Source organism: Meles meles, chromosome X, assembly GCF_922984935.1.
Source record: "Meles meles chromosome X, mMelMel3.1 paternal haplotype, whole genome shotgun sequence".
NCBI classification, from domain to species: Eukaryota; Metazoa; Chordata; class Mammalia; order Carnivora; family Mustelidae; genus Meles; species Meles meles.
Genome location: NC_060087.1, coordinates 71,038,337 through 71,055,833, shown reverse-complemented (window position 1 = coordinate 71,055,833; position 17,497 = coordinate 71,038,337). Strand labels below are relative to the sequence as shown.

The 17,497-nt window shown below is 34.3% G+C and overlaps 1 protein-coding gene across 1 annotated transcript in view; it reads left to right on the top strand.

Moving 5' to 3' along the window:
• Positions 1–17,497, top strand: part of RPS6KA6 (ribosomal protein S6 kinase A6) — a 170,959-nt gene that overhangs the window by 135,152 nt on the left and 18,310 nt on the right. The window contains exons 10-18 of the mRNA XM_045995522.1: positions 1,464–1,534; positions 1,770–1,858; positions 2,719–2,777; positions 5,541–5,643; positions 6,498–6,628; positions 7,444–7,566; positions 8,258–8,347; positions 9,362–9,520; positions 13,254–13,415. Of these exons, the coding sequence (XP_045851478.1) occupies positions 1,464–1,534; positions 1,770–1,858; positions 2,719–2,777; positions 5,541–5,643; positions 6,498–6,628; positions 7,444–7,566; positions 8,258–8,347; positions 9,362–9,520; positions 13,254–13,415 (987 nt within the window). The remainder of the gene's footprint in view (positions 1–1,463; positions 1,535–1,769; positions 1,859–2,718; positions 2,778–5,540; positions 5,644–6,497; positions 6,629–7,443; positions 7,567–8,257; positions 8,348–9,361; positions 9,521–13,253; positions 13,416–17,497) is intronic.

Sequence of the window (17,497 nt, the reverse complement as noted above, 5' to 3'; positions counted from 1 at the left end):
AAAAGCCTCTGCCTTCAGCTCAGGTCATGATCTCCAGGTCCTGGGATCAAGCCCCACATCGGGCTCCCTGCTCACTGGGGAGCCTGCTTCCTCCACTCTCTCTGCCTGCCTCACTGCCTACTTGTGATCTTTCTCTGTCAAATAAATAAATAAAATCTTTAAAAAAATCATCTGAAGACATAAAAAAAAAGACATAGTACTCAGTCAGCCAACATACAGTTTAATTTAGGGGGGAGGTGTGATTCCAGTATAATATCCTTCTTCCTTTCGTCTTTGCCATTACCACCTCTACTCCTCCAGTCCCCAGTAGAGAACCATACCTTTAGGTCTGGACACAGGGGACTGGAACTTGAGAACAATGATCCCTATATACTATAATTTCTTTTTTCTTTTTTCCCTCTCTGTGGTTCCTACCTCTACTTCTTCAGTTTCCAGTTAAGAAACATTACTACAGATTTGGGAGGGATGACTGGGGCTTGAGAGAGATTGAGGCTAGAACAGATTTGAAAGTCATCAGTGTATAGGAAAGAGTGGAATGGTTAAGCTAACTAAGGTTAAGAATTCAGATAAATGAGCAGAGGACTGAAGCAAAAGCCGTTGTTGAATCCAAGTTCAAGATTTAAATGTTAGAGATATATGTTGGCTTACTGAACATAATAATTAATAATGAATGAAAAAAAAGATTTAAATATTAGAGATATAAAAAGTTTTCTCTTTCGTGAACTGTAATCTTAATTTTATGTCTAGTCTTTCTTACGGCATTATTTAATGTTCTAATTATTTACATCACAGTTAGCTCTCTTAGGGAAATTGTTTTTTATGCCATGTACAATGACCTCAAAAATTCTTTTTTAAGATATTGGTGTGTGTAGCTTCTTGTTCTTTTTTTGATTGCTTTGGCAGGGGGAGCAGTGAGGAGAATGAGAATGACTAAATCTTTTTTTCTTTTTATTTCACTAATGACTAGTGATGTTGAACATCTTTTTCATGAGATTATTGGCCTTTTGTAGAAATTCTTTGAGTTTTTATTTAAATTCCAGTTAGTTAATATACATTATAATATTAGTTTCTGTTGTACAAAGCATGTATCAATTTGAAATGTCTCAGTGCTAATTTTTTTTCCATTCATTGTTAAATGTTTGCTTTAAATATGTTTTAAAAGAAGATGCTATGTATCTATTTTCAGATTGCTTTGGTTTTGGGACCTTAGCCAAATTAGACAAGACTGGAATAAATTGGTTGGTTTCATTTCCTACGGTTCACCTGTCAGTTGGGCTGTGTGTAGGGGGGTACCAGAAGTGTAGGCCCTTATTGGACTTAGTTTTCTGGTCCTATATTGACCTATCATGTAGATCGTACATGATTTGATGATCATGTATTACCTGTCTCAATTTTTTTCCTAAAGAATTTTATTATATATTCTAAGTTCTGCTAAATTATGTGTTACTTTCTATTTGTTTTAGTTTGAAATGCTTACTGGTACTCTGCCATTTCAAGGTAAAGACAGAAATGAGACCATGAATATGATATTAAAGTAAGTGTGAACATTATTTGTTTTCTTTTGGGAAAAATTCCTTGCTTTCAGTTTTGAGATACTTGTTTTCAGTTGACACAAAAGAACATTTTTTCACACTCTCTTGTTTTGTTCTCCTACCATAAAAGGGACACTGTCTGTTATTGTTAAAGAATTCTTTTAAATTCTTTTTAAGATCTGTCAATTTAAAATATGGCTCGATTTAAGTGAAATTTTCTAAAATCTTCTTTTTCAGAGCAAAACTTGGGATGCCTCAATTTCTTAGTGCTGAGGCACAAAGTCTTCTAAGGATGTTATTCAAAAGGAATCCAGCAAATAGATTGGGTATTCTTCATTGCCTTAGCTTTTATAACAATGCATTGCATGCTTTGGGAGGATAATTGTAACTTTGTTTTCTGGCTAAGTTTATTTATTATTGCTATATATTTATACCTAGAAGTTTGCATTTCATATGTACATAGATCCAGTAAACTCTATTGTGTCTATAATTTAAAAATGGAGTGGTCTAGTTATTCAGAACTTTCGTTTAATATCTATCATTATGTATATCATCTGGATTACCTCTTGTAAAATTTTTACAGAATTATCCCTTATATAGGTAATCCTGTTAGATATTTGAATGTAATTATTTTGTCCCTTCCAGTACTCTTCAAGGTAAATGTGTCCCTAGTCTCTCATTATTTGGCTACTTACTGGTAACCTTTCCCTGGATCCAGATATGATCCTATTGTTTTATTTATGCACTTGTGTTAAAATTTCAATGTGACTTTATTCTGTTGCACTTTTTAATTTGGCCTTGAGATACAAGGTTGTAAGTTGAATTGTGAAGGAAAAAATAAACCTCGATTTTAAAGAGGTTTATTAGTTATATGTTATATGTTAACATATATGTTATGTTAATTTTAGTTATATGTTATATGTTACTCAATTTTAGTTATATGTTAAATATTACTCTGATTTAACTTGCAAGGCATTTCATTTTTTCATGATACTTTATGTGCTTCAGTGTGAACATCAGCTGTACTTTATCATTAAATCAAAAACAGTAAAATATCAGATAAATCATAAAATTTTCACTGCAAGGAATCTATGAAATGTGCATACTCTTACACAGATAATAGCAGAGAAGCCAGGTAGAAGGCTTAAAAAATTATACCAGTAAAAAATTATTTCTTTTTTTATAGGTTCAGAAGGAGTTGAGGAAATTAAAAGACATCTTTTTTTTGCAAACGTTGACTGGAATGTAAGTTCAGTAGAAACTTTGTTACTAAGTGACTTTAATATGAACTAACACTGAAGAATAAAATGGTTATATTTGGACTTTGTTGATAAACTTAATGTAGTTTTTGGGAGGGGTATGAGGTTTTTACTTAGATGTCATTTTATGTAGATGTCATGGCAATTACCTTGAACCAGTAAATGTGTGGATGATATTTAGTAAATTTTTGTTACTCATATGTTTTACCTATTGAGTGTGGTTACTATTCTCCCCTATTCTCAGTTGGGGAATGTGAAGGAGGGAGAGAAAGGGGTAAGGGGGTAAATGATAAGGCAAAATCTTTTTTTTTTTTTTAAGATTTTATTTATTTGACAGACAGAGATCACAAGTAGGCAGAGAGGCAGGCAGAGAGAGGGGAGGGGAAGCAGGCTCCCTGCTGAGCAGAAAGCCTGATTCGGGGCTTGATCCCAGGACCCTGGGATCACGACCTGAGCTGAAGGCAGAGGTTTTAACCCACTGAGCCACCCAGGTGCCCCGATAAGGCAAATTCTTAAAGAAAATGAATTCTAATTCATTTCTCTTCTTCCTTCACATTCCCCAACTGAGAATAGGGAAGAATAATCACACTTAACAGGTAAAAAGCTTCTGTACAGCAAAGAAAACAATCAACAAAACTAAAAGGCAACCTACGGGAATGGGGAAGATATTTACAGATGACATATCTGATAAAGGGTTAGAATCCAAAATATATAAAGAACTTATAAAATTCAACACCCAAAAATGAATAATCTAATTATAAACTGGGCAGAAGACATGAATAGACATTTTCCCAAAGACATACAGATGACCAGCAGATACATGAAAAGATGTTCAATGTCACTTGTCATCAGGGAAATACAGAACTACAATGACATATCACTGTATATGAGTCAGACTGGCTAAAATTAACAACACAGGAAACAACAGGTGTTGGCAAGGATGCAGTGAAAGGGGAGCCCTCTTACACTGCTAGTGGGAATGCAAACTGGTGTAGCCACTCTGAAAACAGTATGGAGGTTCATCAAAAAGTTAAAAACAGAACTACCACATGACCCAACAGTTGCAGTATTAGGTATTTACCCAAAAATACTCATTCAACGGGATACATGCACTCTGATCTTTGTAACAGCATTATCAAGGATAGCCAAATTATGGAAACAGCCCAAATGTCCATCAACTGATGAATGGATAAAGAAGTGATATATAGATAGATATCTATCTATCTATATATATTAGAATATTACTCAGCCATCAAAAAGAATGAAATCTTGCCATTTGCAATTATAAAAATGGAACTAGAGTGTATTATGCTAAGTGAAAAAAGCCAGTCAGAGAAAGACAATTATATGGTATCACTTACATGTGGAATTTAAGGGACAACACAAATAAACATAGGGGAAAAGAAAAAGAGGCAAACCAAGAGACAGACTCTTAAATATATAAGAGAAAAAATTGAGAGTTGCTGGAGGGGAGGGGCATGGGTGGGAAATGGGTTAAACAGGTGATGGGGATTAAGGAGGGTACTTGTTATAATGAGCATCAGGTATCATGTAAGTGATGCCTCACCAAAGTCTATACCTAAAACTAATATTGCACTGTATGTTAACTAGCTGGAATTTAAACTAAAAGTTGGAAAAAATGATTTTTAGAATTGTACAACTGTATAACATAACCCATTAGTATTAATCCCTGAAAGGCCACTCAGTAGACATACTACATGGGAGTCTGCCCTGAGTCATATGTGTGTGCCTCCCTTTTCTGGTGTCCTTGTATCCCATTGTCATTTTTTTTTCCTAATCTTGTCTACTCTTCCTTTCTCCTCAACTAGACAACTGCAAATTCCTTTTTTCCATCAGTCAGTTTATGTTCATTGTTCTTAATTTAAATAACAAAAGAGTTGATTGTTTATATATTTCAATAAATGAAAATCAGAGTAATTATTAATTTCCCCCCACTTTGGGACTGTGACCTTTTAAGAAAGCAGATTTTTGTAACAGGGTAATATATTTTCATATATTTTAAGATGTTTTAAATGTCTTTCAAAAACTTGTTTTAGAAAGTTAAATTGTTAGACAAGATTATATTTTTAGATTATATAATAAGAGCCCTAAACATATATTTAAGACATATTTTATGTAACAACAAAATATTTTAGGTGAAATTATACTTCTTAAAGATAATCTAGGGGCACCTGGGTGGCTCATTGGGTTAAGCCTCCGCCTTCGGCTCAGGTCATGATCTCAGGGTCCTGGGATCAAGACCCGCATCATGGTCTCTGCTCAGCAGGGAGCCTGCTTCCCCCTCTCTTTCTCTGCCTGCCTCTCTGCCTACTTGTGATCCTTCTCTGTCTGTCAAATGGATAAATAAAATCTTAAAAAAAAGATAATCTATTAGTTTTGAAAATCTTGAATGTTATTAGTTACTTCTGTATGGTCACATTGTGATACATTGCACATGGTTATTTTACCAGTGAGAATTCAAGTCAGTTTTTGATATCCAAAACTGAGCATCATTCCTTGTGACTGTAACTTTTGGCATCATTGTTGTGTTTCCTGGTCTCATTTGACTGTGTATATTTTCTCTCCAATTTTTGGAATTTAGTTAACAGGTACCTGAAGCCTGTCAAAATTTTATTTATTAAATTGTGAGTTTTATGTTAAGGACTGTGAAACTTATGTTCTTTCTCTTAGAAAATATAATAATTTTAAAATGTTAATATGCTTTTGTGTTATCCTGTTTTTTTTCTAGAAATTATATAGAAGAGAAGTTCAACCTCCTTTCAAACCTGCTTCTGGAAAACCAGATGATACCTTTTGTTTTGATCCTGAATTTACTGCAAAAACACCTAAAGGTAATGTATGTTTATATGTAACATTAGGGCTGTCATTCAATTAGATTGTTAAAAACAAACTAGCTTCTTAGGTAAAAACTAAATGAATTTTAAGTTTGCAGAGGGTTGGTTTGCCCTATTTGAAAGTGTGGATCTTATCTACAGCATTGCTTGGACATCTTTCAGAGGATTTAAATAGGAAGTATTTATCAGGGAAGCAAGGGCTAGAGGAAAGGGTAAAATTTTTTCCTTCTTTTTAAAAAAATATTCTTTATTTATATTTTTGAGAGAGAGAGAGAGAACGAGAGCGAGCACAAGCAGGTAGAAGAAAAGAGGGAGAGGGAAAAGCAGACTCCCCGCTGAGCGGGCAGTAGCACACAGGGCTCCATCCTAGGACCCTGGGAAAATGACCTGAGCTGAAGGCAGATGCTTAACCAACTGAGCCACTCAGGTGCTCCAGGTTTTTTCATTCTTGTTTTTAAAGTCCTTTGACATGGTAATGTTTAACAGGATAAGGAGTAGGAGATAAAATGAGATATATCACTGACTCTTACAATTTATAATTTAATGAGGTCTACTTATAATAGCATCTATTTCATATATTAATTCAACAAATATTGAATACCAACAAATATTGAAGGTACTAAGCAGTGAAGATGCAGCAGTGAGCAGAACAGGCAAAAATTACAATCTATGGAACTTGCATACTAGCTAGCATGGGGAGATAGCTCATCTGCAGTAAATCAAACACATGAAATACTATGTCTGTTGGAAACATTTAATGGTTTCTTTTATAAATATAGATAAAGAAATGTAACATTTCATATCACAGAATTCTGTGTAGTTCTAATTAAATTTAATTATTTGGACATTAGATTCTCCTGGTTTGCCAGCTAGTGCTAATGCTCATCAGCTCTTCAAAGGATTCAGCTTTGTTGCAACTTCTATTGCGGAAGAATATAAAGTCACTCCTGTTACAAGTGCAAACGTGTTACCAGTTGTTCAGGTAAATTCCACTTAATCAGATTATTTGGTGTAGGGATAACTATTTCTTTCAGTTATTGCTAATGGACTTACAATAATTTTAAGTGATTTTAAAAATTTATTTATTTTTATTATGTTCAGTTAGCCAGCATATAGAACATCATAAGTTTTTGGTGTAGTGTTCAACGATTCATTAGTTGCATGTAACACGCAGTGCTCATCCCAAAAAAATGTTCAACATCACTAGCCATCAAGGAAATACAAATACAAATCAAAACCACGATGAGATACCACCTTACAGCAGTTAGAACGGCCAAAATTAAGAAGACAGGAGGCAACAAGTATTGACAAGGTTGTGGAGAATGGGGAACCCTCTTACACTGTTGGTGGGAATGCATCTGGTACAGACACTCTGGAAAACAGTAATGAGGTTCCTGAAGACATTAAAACTTTTAGGTGATTTTTAACTTCTTAATTTATCTCTGTGTATAATATGAGTTAAAGATGTCTCCTCCGTATGTTTTGGAAAAAAGCAGATAGTATTAATTTTTTTAATTGTATTTTTTATTGTATTTTTTAATTGTATTTATGTATCTCTTCTGGCAAGAAAAAGATAATGGCGATGTCTAAACTAGTTGTTTTATTGTTTTGGCTTTGGGATCTCAAAACCCTAAAATTTAAGATCAGCAAAGAATCTTCTTAACCCATTTATAAATACTGATAAAAATTCTCTATAATGAATTTTTTTAAAAAAATTTCAGATTAGTGAATATTTAGGAGACAAGATAAAAACCTGAAAATATTTCATTCTCTTTAATATTTTACTTTAAAAAACAGATAAATGGAAATGCTGCACAATTTGGTGAAGTATATGAATTAAAAGAAGATATAGGTGTTGGCTCCTATTCTGTTTGCAAGCGATGCATTCATACAGCTACCAACATGGAATTTGCAGTGAAGGTATTATCTCTGAGCCTAACCTGTTTGTTTAAAAATATATATACATTTTATAAGTTTTATAAAAATATATAAATTATAAGTTATTTATAAGTTATATATATATTATATATATAAAGTTACATGGTAACTGACACATTTTTCAGTGGAGCAAGTAGAGATAGCAAAGATAAGATTATAGGGGAATTTTTTTTCCAGTTTTTAAATTCAAGTTAGTTAACATATATGCTAAAATTAGTTTCAGGTGTAGAATTTAGAGATTCATCACTTACATATAACAGCCAATACTCATCATAGGTAGGGGAAAAGTCTTAACACTTAATATTTTCATTTGAATTTCTTTATAAGACTATTTTGGAGGAATGGTATATTTCATGAATGTCTTATTTTAAATAGTTTTATTGTTACATGTTAAGATTGTGCAATTGTGACAATTACTGTTACATTTTGATCACATTATCTGTTGGTATAGTTTCAGTTAAGTGGAATATAATGTTAAGAAAAATGTTCTGGTTTTTTTATTGTTAAGTTTCAGTTATAGGAAAATTTTAAATGTTAAAATATTGTAAAACAAGCATCACTCTCGAGTTTTCAGTGTTTACTTAAAATATAACCAAATTGAAAATATTTCATTCATTTTTAGACAAAGCAAATAATATGGTTTTCTCTGAGATTTTTCTTGACTTATTCTTAGATCATTGACAAAAGTAAGAGAGATCCCTCAGAAGAAATTGAAATTTTGATGCGCTATGGACAACACCCCAACGTCATTACTTTAAAGGATGTAGGTGTTCAAAATCTATGTATCAGCTAAGCTAATGGAGTTCTGACTTGACACTTTATTTCCTTTTTGAAACTTTTCATGTTTATGGTATATTCTACTTTTAGGCCACAGAAATCTCAAAAATCTTATATTAGCCGCTTTAGTTCTTTTCTTTTTTTCCCCTGTGATTCTGTACTCCTATACCACATCAAAAAGGAACTACGATGGTTGGTAAATGACAGTGTCCTGATGGCTTGAATGTATTCTGACTGGTCAACTAATCAACATCATAACCAGCACCATTTATTATTCTGTAGTACTGTAAGTGTAGAAGATATAGGAGATTTGGAATCTGCCGAATCCTCAAATAGGTTACTTTCTTGATTATATAGCAAATGGCTATAACATTTTGGATTGTTCGTTGAGTGAGATAGTATTATGCATTTAAGATTTGTAATCTTTAAGCAGAATTTGTTTTGTATATATATATGCACACATTTACACACACACACACATACATACACACACATCTGTGTACACTAACACCTCACATGCCCTGAATTGAAGGGTACACATATTTTTCTTATTTATTCTCCTTAACATAGTATTTGAATTCAACAAATATTTAAGATACCATATTGGATAATGGACTGTGAGGGCAATATTTAAAAACAATACATTTACTGCCAGAAGGAAGCTTATTATTAATAGGAAAGAGAAGTGGCTATAATATAATAAAAAATGATATAGGTGCTATGTGAGAGACACAGAGTTCTGTCATTCCACTTATACCATTTGTGAAGTATAATGTACAACTTCAAGAGTTAATACAATCATGTGTTTAACATGGTCTTGAAACTGTGTAGGAGGTTGTTTAGTCATTTTAATCTTCAGTGTAGCCTGTACTATATTAACAGTAAGGGGTTAATGTCCTTTTTAAATAATAGAGGTTCACTAGAAAAGGAAAGTAAATATAATTTCAAAATTTCAGAATTATAATTATAAATAATAATATTTAAAAAATTTTTTTTTTAGGTTTATGATGATGGTAGATATGTTTACCTTGTTACGGATTTGATGAAAGGAGGAGAACTACTTGACCGTATTCTCAAAAAAAAATGTTTCTCAGAACGGGAAGCTAGTGATGTACTGATTGTAATAACTAAGACAGTTGACTATCTTCATTGTCAAGGAGTAAGTTGTAGTTATATTCTCCCCTTCAATTTTGAGACTTCTATATATCTTCATAAAATTATATTTAGGAAATGCAACCCAAAATGAATTTTCCTGTAACATATATTTCTATAGAGAATATCCTAATAAAATTCATAATGTAGTGAAAGTTACAGATTTAGGAAATTGGGTAATACTTTATTAATTCTCTTCACTCTGCCTGTTGCCCTGATTTAAGAGCATATTAGTTTTAAGATGGTTTGAATTATATAAATATATCTAACTTTGATTTTGAAATTATTAAACCTAGTCAAACTTAACAGTCAAAATAATTATCCAAGGACATGTGAATATTATTCAAATTATGCTGTATCTGACATATAAAGTTCTGGCAGTAAAAGCACTGTGTATCGTTTTTGAGGGGTATAGTTGACATACAGTGTTACATTAGCTTCAAGTGTACCACATAGTGATTCAACAACTCTCTACATTATATTGTACTCACCACAACAGATGTAACTACCATCTGTCACCGTACAGTACTATTACATTACCAGAGACTGTATTCCCTATGCCATACGTCTTACTCCTGTGACTTACTCATTCCATACCTAGAACTCTATTATCCCTTCACCCATTTTGCTGATACTTCTACCTGCTCTCCTCTGGAAGCCATCATTTTGTCTCTGTGTTTATAGGTCTGAGTCTGCTTTTTGTTTATTTTTCATTTGTTTTTTAGATTCACTTGAAAGTGAAAGACAATTTGTCTTTCCCAGTCTGACTTACTTCACTTAGCACAATACCCTCTAGGTCCATCCATGTTGTTGAAAATGGCAAGAACTCGCTTTTTTATGGCTGTGCACTAATACCCCATTTTAGACACACACACACACACACACACACACACACACACACAAACACATCCTATCTTCCTTATCCATCCATCTGTGGATGGACACTTAGGTTGCCTCCATATGTTGGCTATCGTAAATAATGTTGCAGTAGACATAGGGGTGCCTATGTCTTTTTTAGTTAGTGTTTTTGTTTTCCTTGGGCAAATTCTCAGTAGTGAAATTATTAGATGATATGGTAGTTCTATTTTTAACTTTTTGAGGAACCTCCATACTGTTTTCCACAGTGGCTGCACCAGTTTACATTCCCGTCAGCAGTGCTCTACGGTTCCTTTTTTCCACACCCTTGCTAGCACTTGTTATTTCTTGTCTTTTTGATTCTAGCCATTCTGATAGTGGTAAGGTGATACCTCATTGTACTGATTTGCATTTTCCTGATGATGAGTGATACTGAACATCTTTACATGTGTCTATCACCCATCTCTATGTCTTCTTTGTAAAGATGTCCAGAGGACTTATATCATGACCCTTGACAGCCTCTCCTCCAAATACAGTAACAAATTCGGATTCTAAGCATTTGAAATATTAATATATTAAATTTTTGGTGGAGGAGCAGTCCTGTTATTTTACTTCCCATGTCTTCATAAAGAAAGCAAGTGAATTGAGTTATGAAAAAAGTCAATTTTTATTATATACAGTTATACAAGGAAACAAAGTCACAAGTAATTTAAAATTTTAAGTTTGAATCAGTTGTAATAGTACATATGTACTCACTTAAGTATAAAGAATTTAAAAATGAACAATTCAGAATTGGCACAGTGAAAATTCTATAGGGACCCTTCTTTTAATTAAGATAAATAAGCCAATACGTAGTGTGTGTTTTAAGAGAGTATATTTTAAATATTTTGAAATATAAACTGTATAGTGCTAAATTTGATTCCTTGACTGTCTTCATCAACACTCTCTAAAATAAAGGTTGACCAGGGTTTCTGAGAAAAGTAAAATAAGTATTTTTTTTTATTATTTTAGAAACCTTCAGATTCTTACAGCAATTAAGTCAATGACAGACATATATTGAGTATTTCTACATGCCAGGCATTGTAAAAGGTATTGCAGATTCAAGCATGAGTAAGACTTGGTCCTCGTCTTTAAAAAACTTTTAGTGCAGTAAAATGCTGATTAAAGATAGGACTAGAATAAACAAAGATGATAATATTAGTAGGAAAATCATCACATAGAGAATTTCAGAATATTTTCTATTTGCAGCATTTCATTTGGTTCTCACTGCTTTTCTTCTGAGTTTCATGCATTGTGAACATGTTTTTGTTTTACTTCATTGGTGTAGTTGTTATAGCCACTTAATTTTTAATATTTCTTTTATAAATATGTATTATTTGAATTTTGAACAGTACTTTTTATTGAGATATAATTGGCATATAACATAGGTAAGTTTAAGGTGTACAGCATGTTGCTTTGATACATTTATATAATGCAAAATGACTTATGTATTGCAAAATGTACAGCATAGTTAGCAATTTCATCACCTCACATGAATAATGGCCCCTTTAAAATCCTTGTCAGGGGGCGCCTGGGTGGCTCAGTGGGTTATGCCACTGTCTTCGGCTCAGGTCATGATCTCGGGGTCCTGGGATCAAGTCCTGCATCGGGCTCTCTGCTCAGCAGGGAGCCTGCTTCCCTCTCTCTCTCTCTCTGCCTGCCTCTCTGTCTACTTGTGATCTCTCTCTGTCAAATAAATAAAATAAAATCTTAAAAAAAAAAAAAATCCTTGTCAGGGGGGCGCCTGGGTGGCTCAGTGGGTTAAAGCCTCTGCCTTCGGCTCAGGTCATGATCCCAGGGTCCTGGGATCGAGCCCCACATCAGGCTCTCTGCAGGGAGCCTGCTTCCTCCTCTCTCTCTGCCTGCCTCTCTGCCTAGTTGTGATTTCTCTCTGTCAAATGAATAAAATATTAAAAAAAATAAAATCCTTGCCAGGTCCAATGTGGTTCATCTTGGAGTTGGAATTGATTTTCTCTTTTCGTGAACTGTGTTCCATTTTCTTGGTTCCTTGTATATCAGACATTTGATTGTTAAGTTATGGAGGTTTTCATATTATTATTTTTCCTTCAGTGATTATTTTGTTTTGGTGGATAATTTTCTTGGCAGGTTTGTACTGAAAACTCTGCTTTTTGGGCAGCAGCTCTGGTCTCTGTATCTTTTATCTTTGTTTGAATTACATTGCCCTTCTTCTATATATATATATATTTTGATTCAGGGGTCATTTCTGTCTCTTTTCCTAATGGAATTCATCCCAAGCATTCACGGTTTCTTAGCATCTCTTTTCCATTCCTCCCAGCCAGAAAGACTGTGGGCTTTTCCACATGTGTTTTCACCATCACTGTGTGACATAAGAACTGCATTTAACCCTAGGCTAAAAGCCACAGATATGGGAACCTTACTTATAGCTCCCTGTATTCCCTCCCTCAATGAAGTGTATACATCGCATCAGAGTCTGACTGCTTCTGTTCATTCTGCTATACCTTCAGGTAGTTGATTTTTTAATTATGTTCAAGTTTTAGAGCTATTTACTGTGGAGAGGAAAATGTTAAATGGGCTCTTAGTCCGTGATTTCCAGAAGTGAATTGAGAATTGAGTTTTGATATTTTGAGGTTGGAAATGATTAACAAAACTTATGGTTTGAATAGGAACTGGAACATTTATTGGACAGAGATAATTTCTTCTATATGCTTCAGGCTGTCAAAGCTTTCGTGGTTGGAGAAATTGTCATTTTCAAAATTTTATGATTTAGGAAGTTCCTTCTCCTGGAAATTCTTTAACTTAAAGTGTTTCATTTCATAGATGTTTAGTTCACTATAGAAATGTATTTTTTTTCTTTTATGTTCAAGGTTGTTCATCGTGATCTTAAACCTAGTAATATTTTATATATGGATGAATCAGGCAACGCAGACTCCATTAGAATCTGTGATTTTGGGTTTGCAAAACAACTTCGAGGAGAAAATGGACTTCTCTTAACTCCATGCTACACTGCAAACTTTGTAGCACCTGAGGTATTTGTTAAAACTTAAAAGTATTGGTTTTTTGTTATTTTTCTTTAGTTGAATATGTATGATGTCATGTATATGTTACAATTGATAGGTAAAAGCTGAGTTATCGCATCCTTTCCCAACTCTAAAGCTCTTTAAATCAGTGAATTCTGATAACCTCTAACATAAATATTCAGACTAGTAACTAGCATCTGAAAACAGCCTGAATGTATAATCATTAGACTACTCTTTTTTGTTGGGTTATGTACTAGCATCAGAATCATATACTTTTAGAGCTGGGAGGGCGAATAGAGATAACCCTATCTTCAACATATTAAATGTTCTAAGTGAAAAAATTGAAGCTCAAAATACTTCAAATAAGTTTTCAAGACCTAGCATTCACTTTTTAATAAAGCCAGGATAGATTTTCAGGTATTTCAGTTTGGGCTGAGCAAGAGGTAATTTATATTGTTTAACATTATACATGACGTATAAAGGCAGTGCCATCAATTGTCTTTAAGATCTAATTCCTGGAGAAAACAGCCTCATAGGGATTTTTATAAGCTGGGGGATTTTTCTTGGAAACTAACATTTATATGTAGATCTTACAGGGAAGAGTTAGGAAAGGTGAGTCTGGGGAGGTTAAGGGGTATAGATTTCACATTTGTCAGTTCTAATACTGGAGATGGGAGCTTTAACAGTAGCAACTCCCACAGGAGTGAAAGTATGATTGATCAGAAATGAATTGGAGGCTGCCTGGGTTGCACAGTCGGTTGGACATCCAGCTCTTGGTTTCCTCTGGGGTCGTAATCTCAGGGTCGTGGCATTGAACCCCAAGTCAGGCTCTAGCTCAGTAGGGAGTCTGCCTAAGACTCTCTCCCTTTGCCTCTCCCCCTCCTCTCTCTCTAAAATAAATTTTAAAAACTGAATCAGGATAGGAGAAGAATAAATGAAACAAGATGGGATTGGGAGGGAGACAAACCATAAATGACTCTTAATCTCACAAAACAAACTGGGGGTTGCTGGGGGGAGGTGGGATTGGGAGAGGGGGAGCGGGCTATGGACATTGGGGAGGGGAGGCGAACCATAAGAGACTATGGACTCTGAAAAACAACCTGAGGGTTTTGAAGGGTCAGGGGTGGGAGGTTGGGGGAACAGGTGGTGGGTGATGGGGAGGGCACATTTTGCATGGAGCACTGGGTGTTGTGCAAAAAGAATGAATACTGTTATGCTGAAAAAATTAATAAAAAGGGAAAAAAAAACTGAATCAGGGATGGCACTGGCCATATAATGTCTTTGTTTATAAATTAGTAACTGTTCTTATATGTTATGAATAATGCTAACCCGTATGAGTTACCATATGTTCAGCACAAAACAAAATACACAAAAATCTTCAGGTTTGAAAACTTAAATTTTCCAAGTCAGAGAAGAGCAGTAAAATAATTTGAGGATAAATTCCTATATCATATGCATGTTTTCTGATTTTTTATGTCAAATACTATCCTTTTTAGGATAATAATTCATATCAGGTATAACAAGATATTCATATTTAAATATCAACAAATCTGTATTTTAATAAGTATATATTAGAAAAATATTGTTTTGTATTTCATTGTGTTATGTTAGTCACCATACAGTACATCATTAATTTTTGATGTAGTGTTCCATGTCTCATTGTTTGCGTGTAACACCCAGTGCTCCATGCAATCCATGCCCTCCTTAATACATATCACCAGGCTCACCCATCCCCACAACACCTTCCCTTCTAAAACCCTCTGTTTGTTTCCCAGAGTCCATAGCCTCTCATGGTTTGTCTCCCACTTCAATTTATCCCCCTTCCTTTTTCCCTTCTCCTAATGTCCTCATTGCTATTCTTAATGCTCCACAAGTAAGCAAAACCATATGATAATTGCCTTTTTCTGTTTGACTTATTTCACTCAGCATAATCCCCTCCAGTTCAATCCATGTTGATGCAAAAGCTGGGTATTCATTCTTTCTGATGGCTGAGTAATATTCCATTGTGTATATGGACCATATCTTCTTTATCCATTCATCTGTTGAAGGACATCTTGGCCCTTTCCACATTTGGTGACTGTGGCCATTGCTGCTATGAACATTGGGGTGCATATGGCCCTTCTTTTCACTGCATCTGTATCTTTGGGGTAAATACCCAGTAATGCAATTGCAGGGTCATAGGGTAGCTTTATTTTTAATTTTTTGAGGAACCTCCACACTGTTTTCCAAAGTGGCTTCACCAACTTGCATTCCAACCAACAGTGTAAGAGGGTTTCCCTTTCTCCACAACTTCTCCAAAATTTGTTGTTTCTTGCCATGTCAATTTTTGCCATTCTAACTGGTGTAAGGTAATAACCTCAATGCAGTTTTGATTTCAATTTCCCTGATGGCTAATGATGATGAACACTTTTTCATGTGTCTGTTAGCCATTTGTATGTCTTCTTTGAAGAAGTGTCTACTCATGTCTTCTGCCCATTTTTTGACTTGATTATCTGGTTTTTGGGTGTTGAGTTTGAGGAGTTCTTTATAGATCTTGGATATCCACCTTTTGTCTGTACTGTCATTTGCGAATATCTTCTCCCATTCTGTGGGTTGCCTCTGTTTTGTTGACTATTTCCTTTGCTGTGCAGAAGCTTTTTATCTTGATGAAGTCCAAAAATTTCATTTTTGCTTTTGTTTCCCATGCCTTTGGAGACGTGTCCAAACTTCCAAAGAAGTTGCTGTGGCCGATGTGGAAGAGGTTACTGCCTATGTTCTCCTCTAGGATTTTGATGGATTCCTGTTTCACATTGAGGTCTTTCATCCATTTTGAGTTTATCCTTGTGTATCGTGTAAGAGAATGGTCGAGTATCATTCTTCTGTATATAGCTGTCCAATTTTCCCAGCACCACTTATTGAAGAGACTATCTTTTTTCCACTGGATATTTTTTCCCACTTTGTTGAAGACTAGTTGACCACAGAGTTGAGAGTCCATATCTGGGCTCTCTATTCTGTTCCATTGGTCTATGTTTCTGTTTTTGTGCCAGTACCATGCTGTCTTGGTAATCACAGCTTTGTAATAAAGCTTGAAATCAAGCAACATGATGCCACCAACTTTGTTTTTCTTTTTCAACATTTCCTTAGTTATTCGGGGTCTTTTCTGGTTCCATACAAATTTTAGGATTGTTTTTTCTATCTCTGTGAAAAGTGCTGGTGGTGTTTCAATTGTATTAAGTGATTGCATTAAGTGTGTAGATTGCTTTGTATAGTATAGAGTTTTTTATAGTATTTGTTCTTGCAATCCATGTCATCTCTTTATTTTTTAACTAACTATTAACTTCATAGAGAAAACTCACATGAATATATAATAAAAATATGACTAGATATCATTTATTACTGGCTCCAAGACACAGAACAGCTACCTAAACAATTGCATGAAAAATTAATGAAACCATTCAGAATGTATCAAATGTGTTTTTGTGATCCAGAAGTATAATGCTCTTCCCGAAACATATTAGGCTTGGATGTAAAATATAAATTCATCTTGCTTCAATGAGAGCATATATTATCTTACCATCTTTCGCTTAGTAACGAGGCGGTTATCATAGATATTAAAAACACAATCTCTAGCATACTTCTTACTAGTTTTGTTGGGCAAATTGTATTATACCTGCCTTAGTTTCCACGTCTTCAAAATAGAAATAGTAATATCTAGTTCAAAGAGTCAGTGTCAGGATGAAAAGACAGCATTCTGTATAGTACACATTAGGCTCTCTGTACAATAGTCATCTTAAATTCTGATGTCTGTGTCTGGTTTTTCTAAGAGGAGGAGTGAAAACTCATTGGGGTCAGGGATCATATCTTCAAAGTTTTGGGTTTTTTGGTTTTTTTTTAATGACCCATGTTACTCAGTCACCTTATTAATGGCCATTTACTCAATGCTTGCTAATTGTAAACGACTTTGCCTTTGACATTACATGAATCTATTACTGAAAAAATTTAAGTGATCTAAACTTTTAATTGTGAGCAGTTATGAGATTATTGGATATACAACAAGTGTCTTTTGGATAATAAAGCTGAGTTTATACTAAGTAATACCACATAATGTGTAT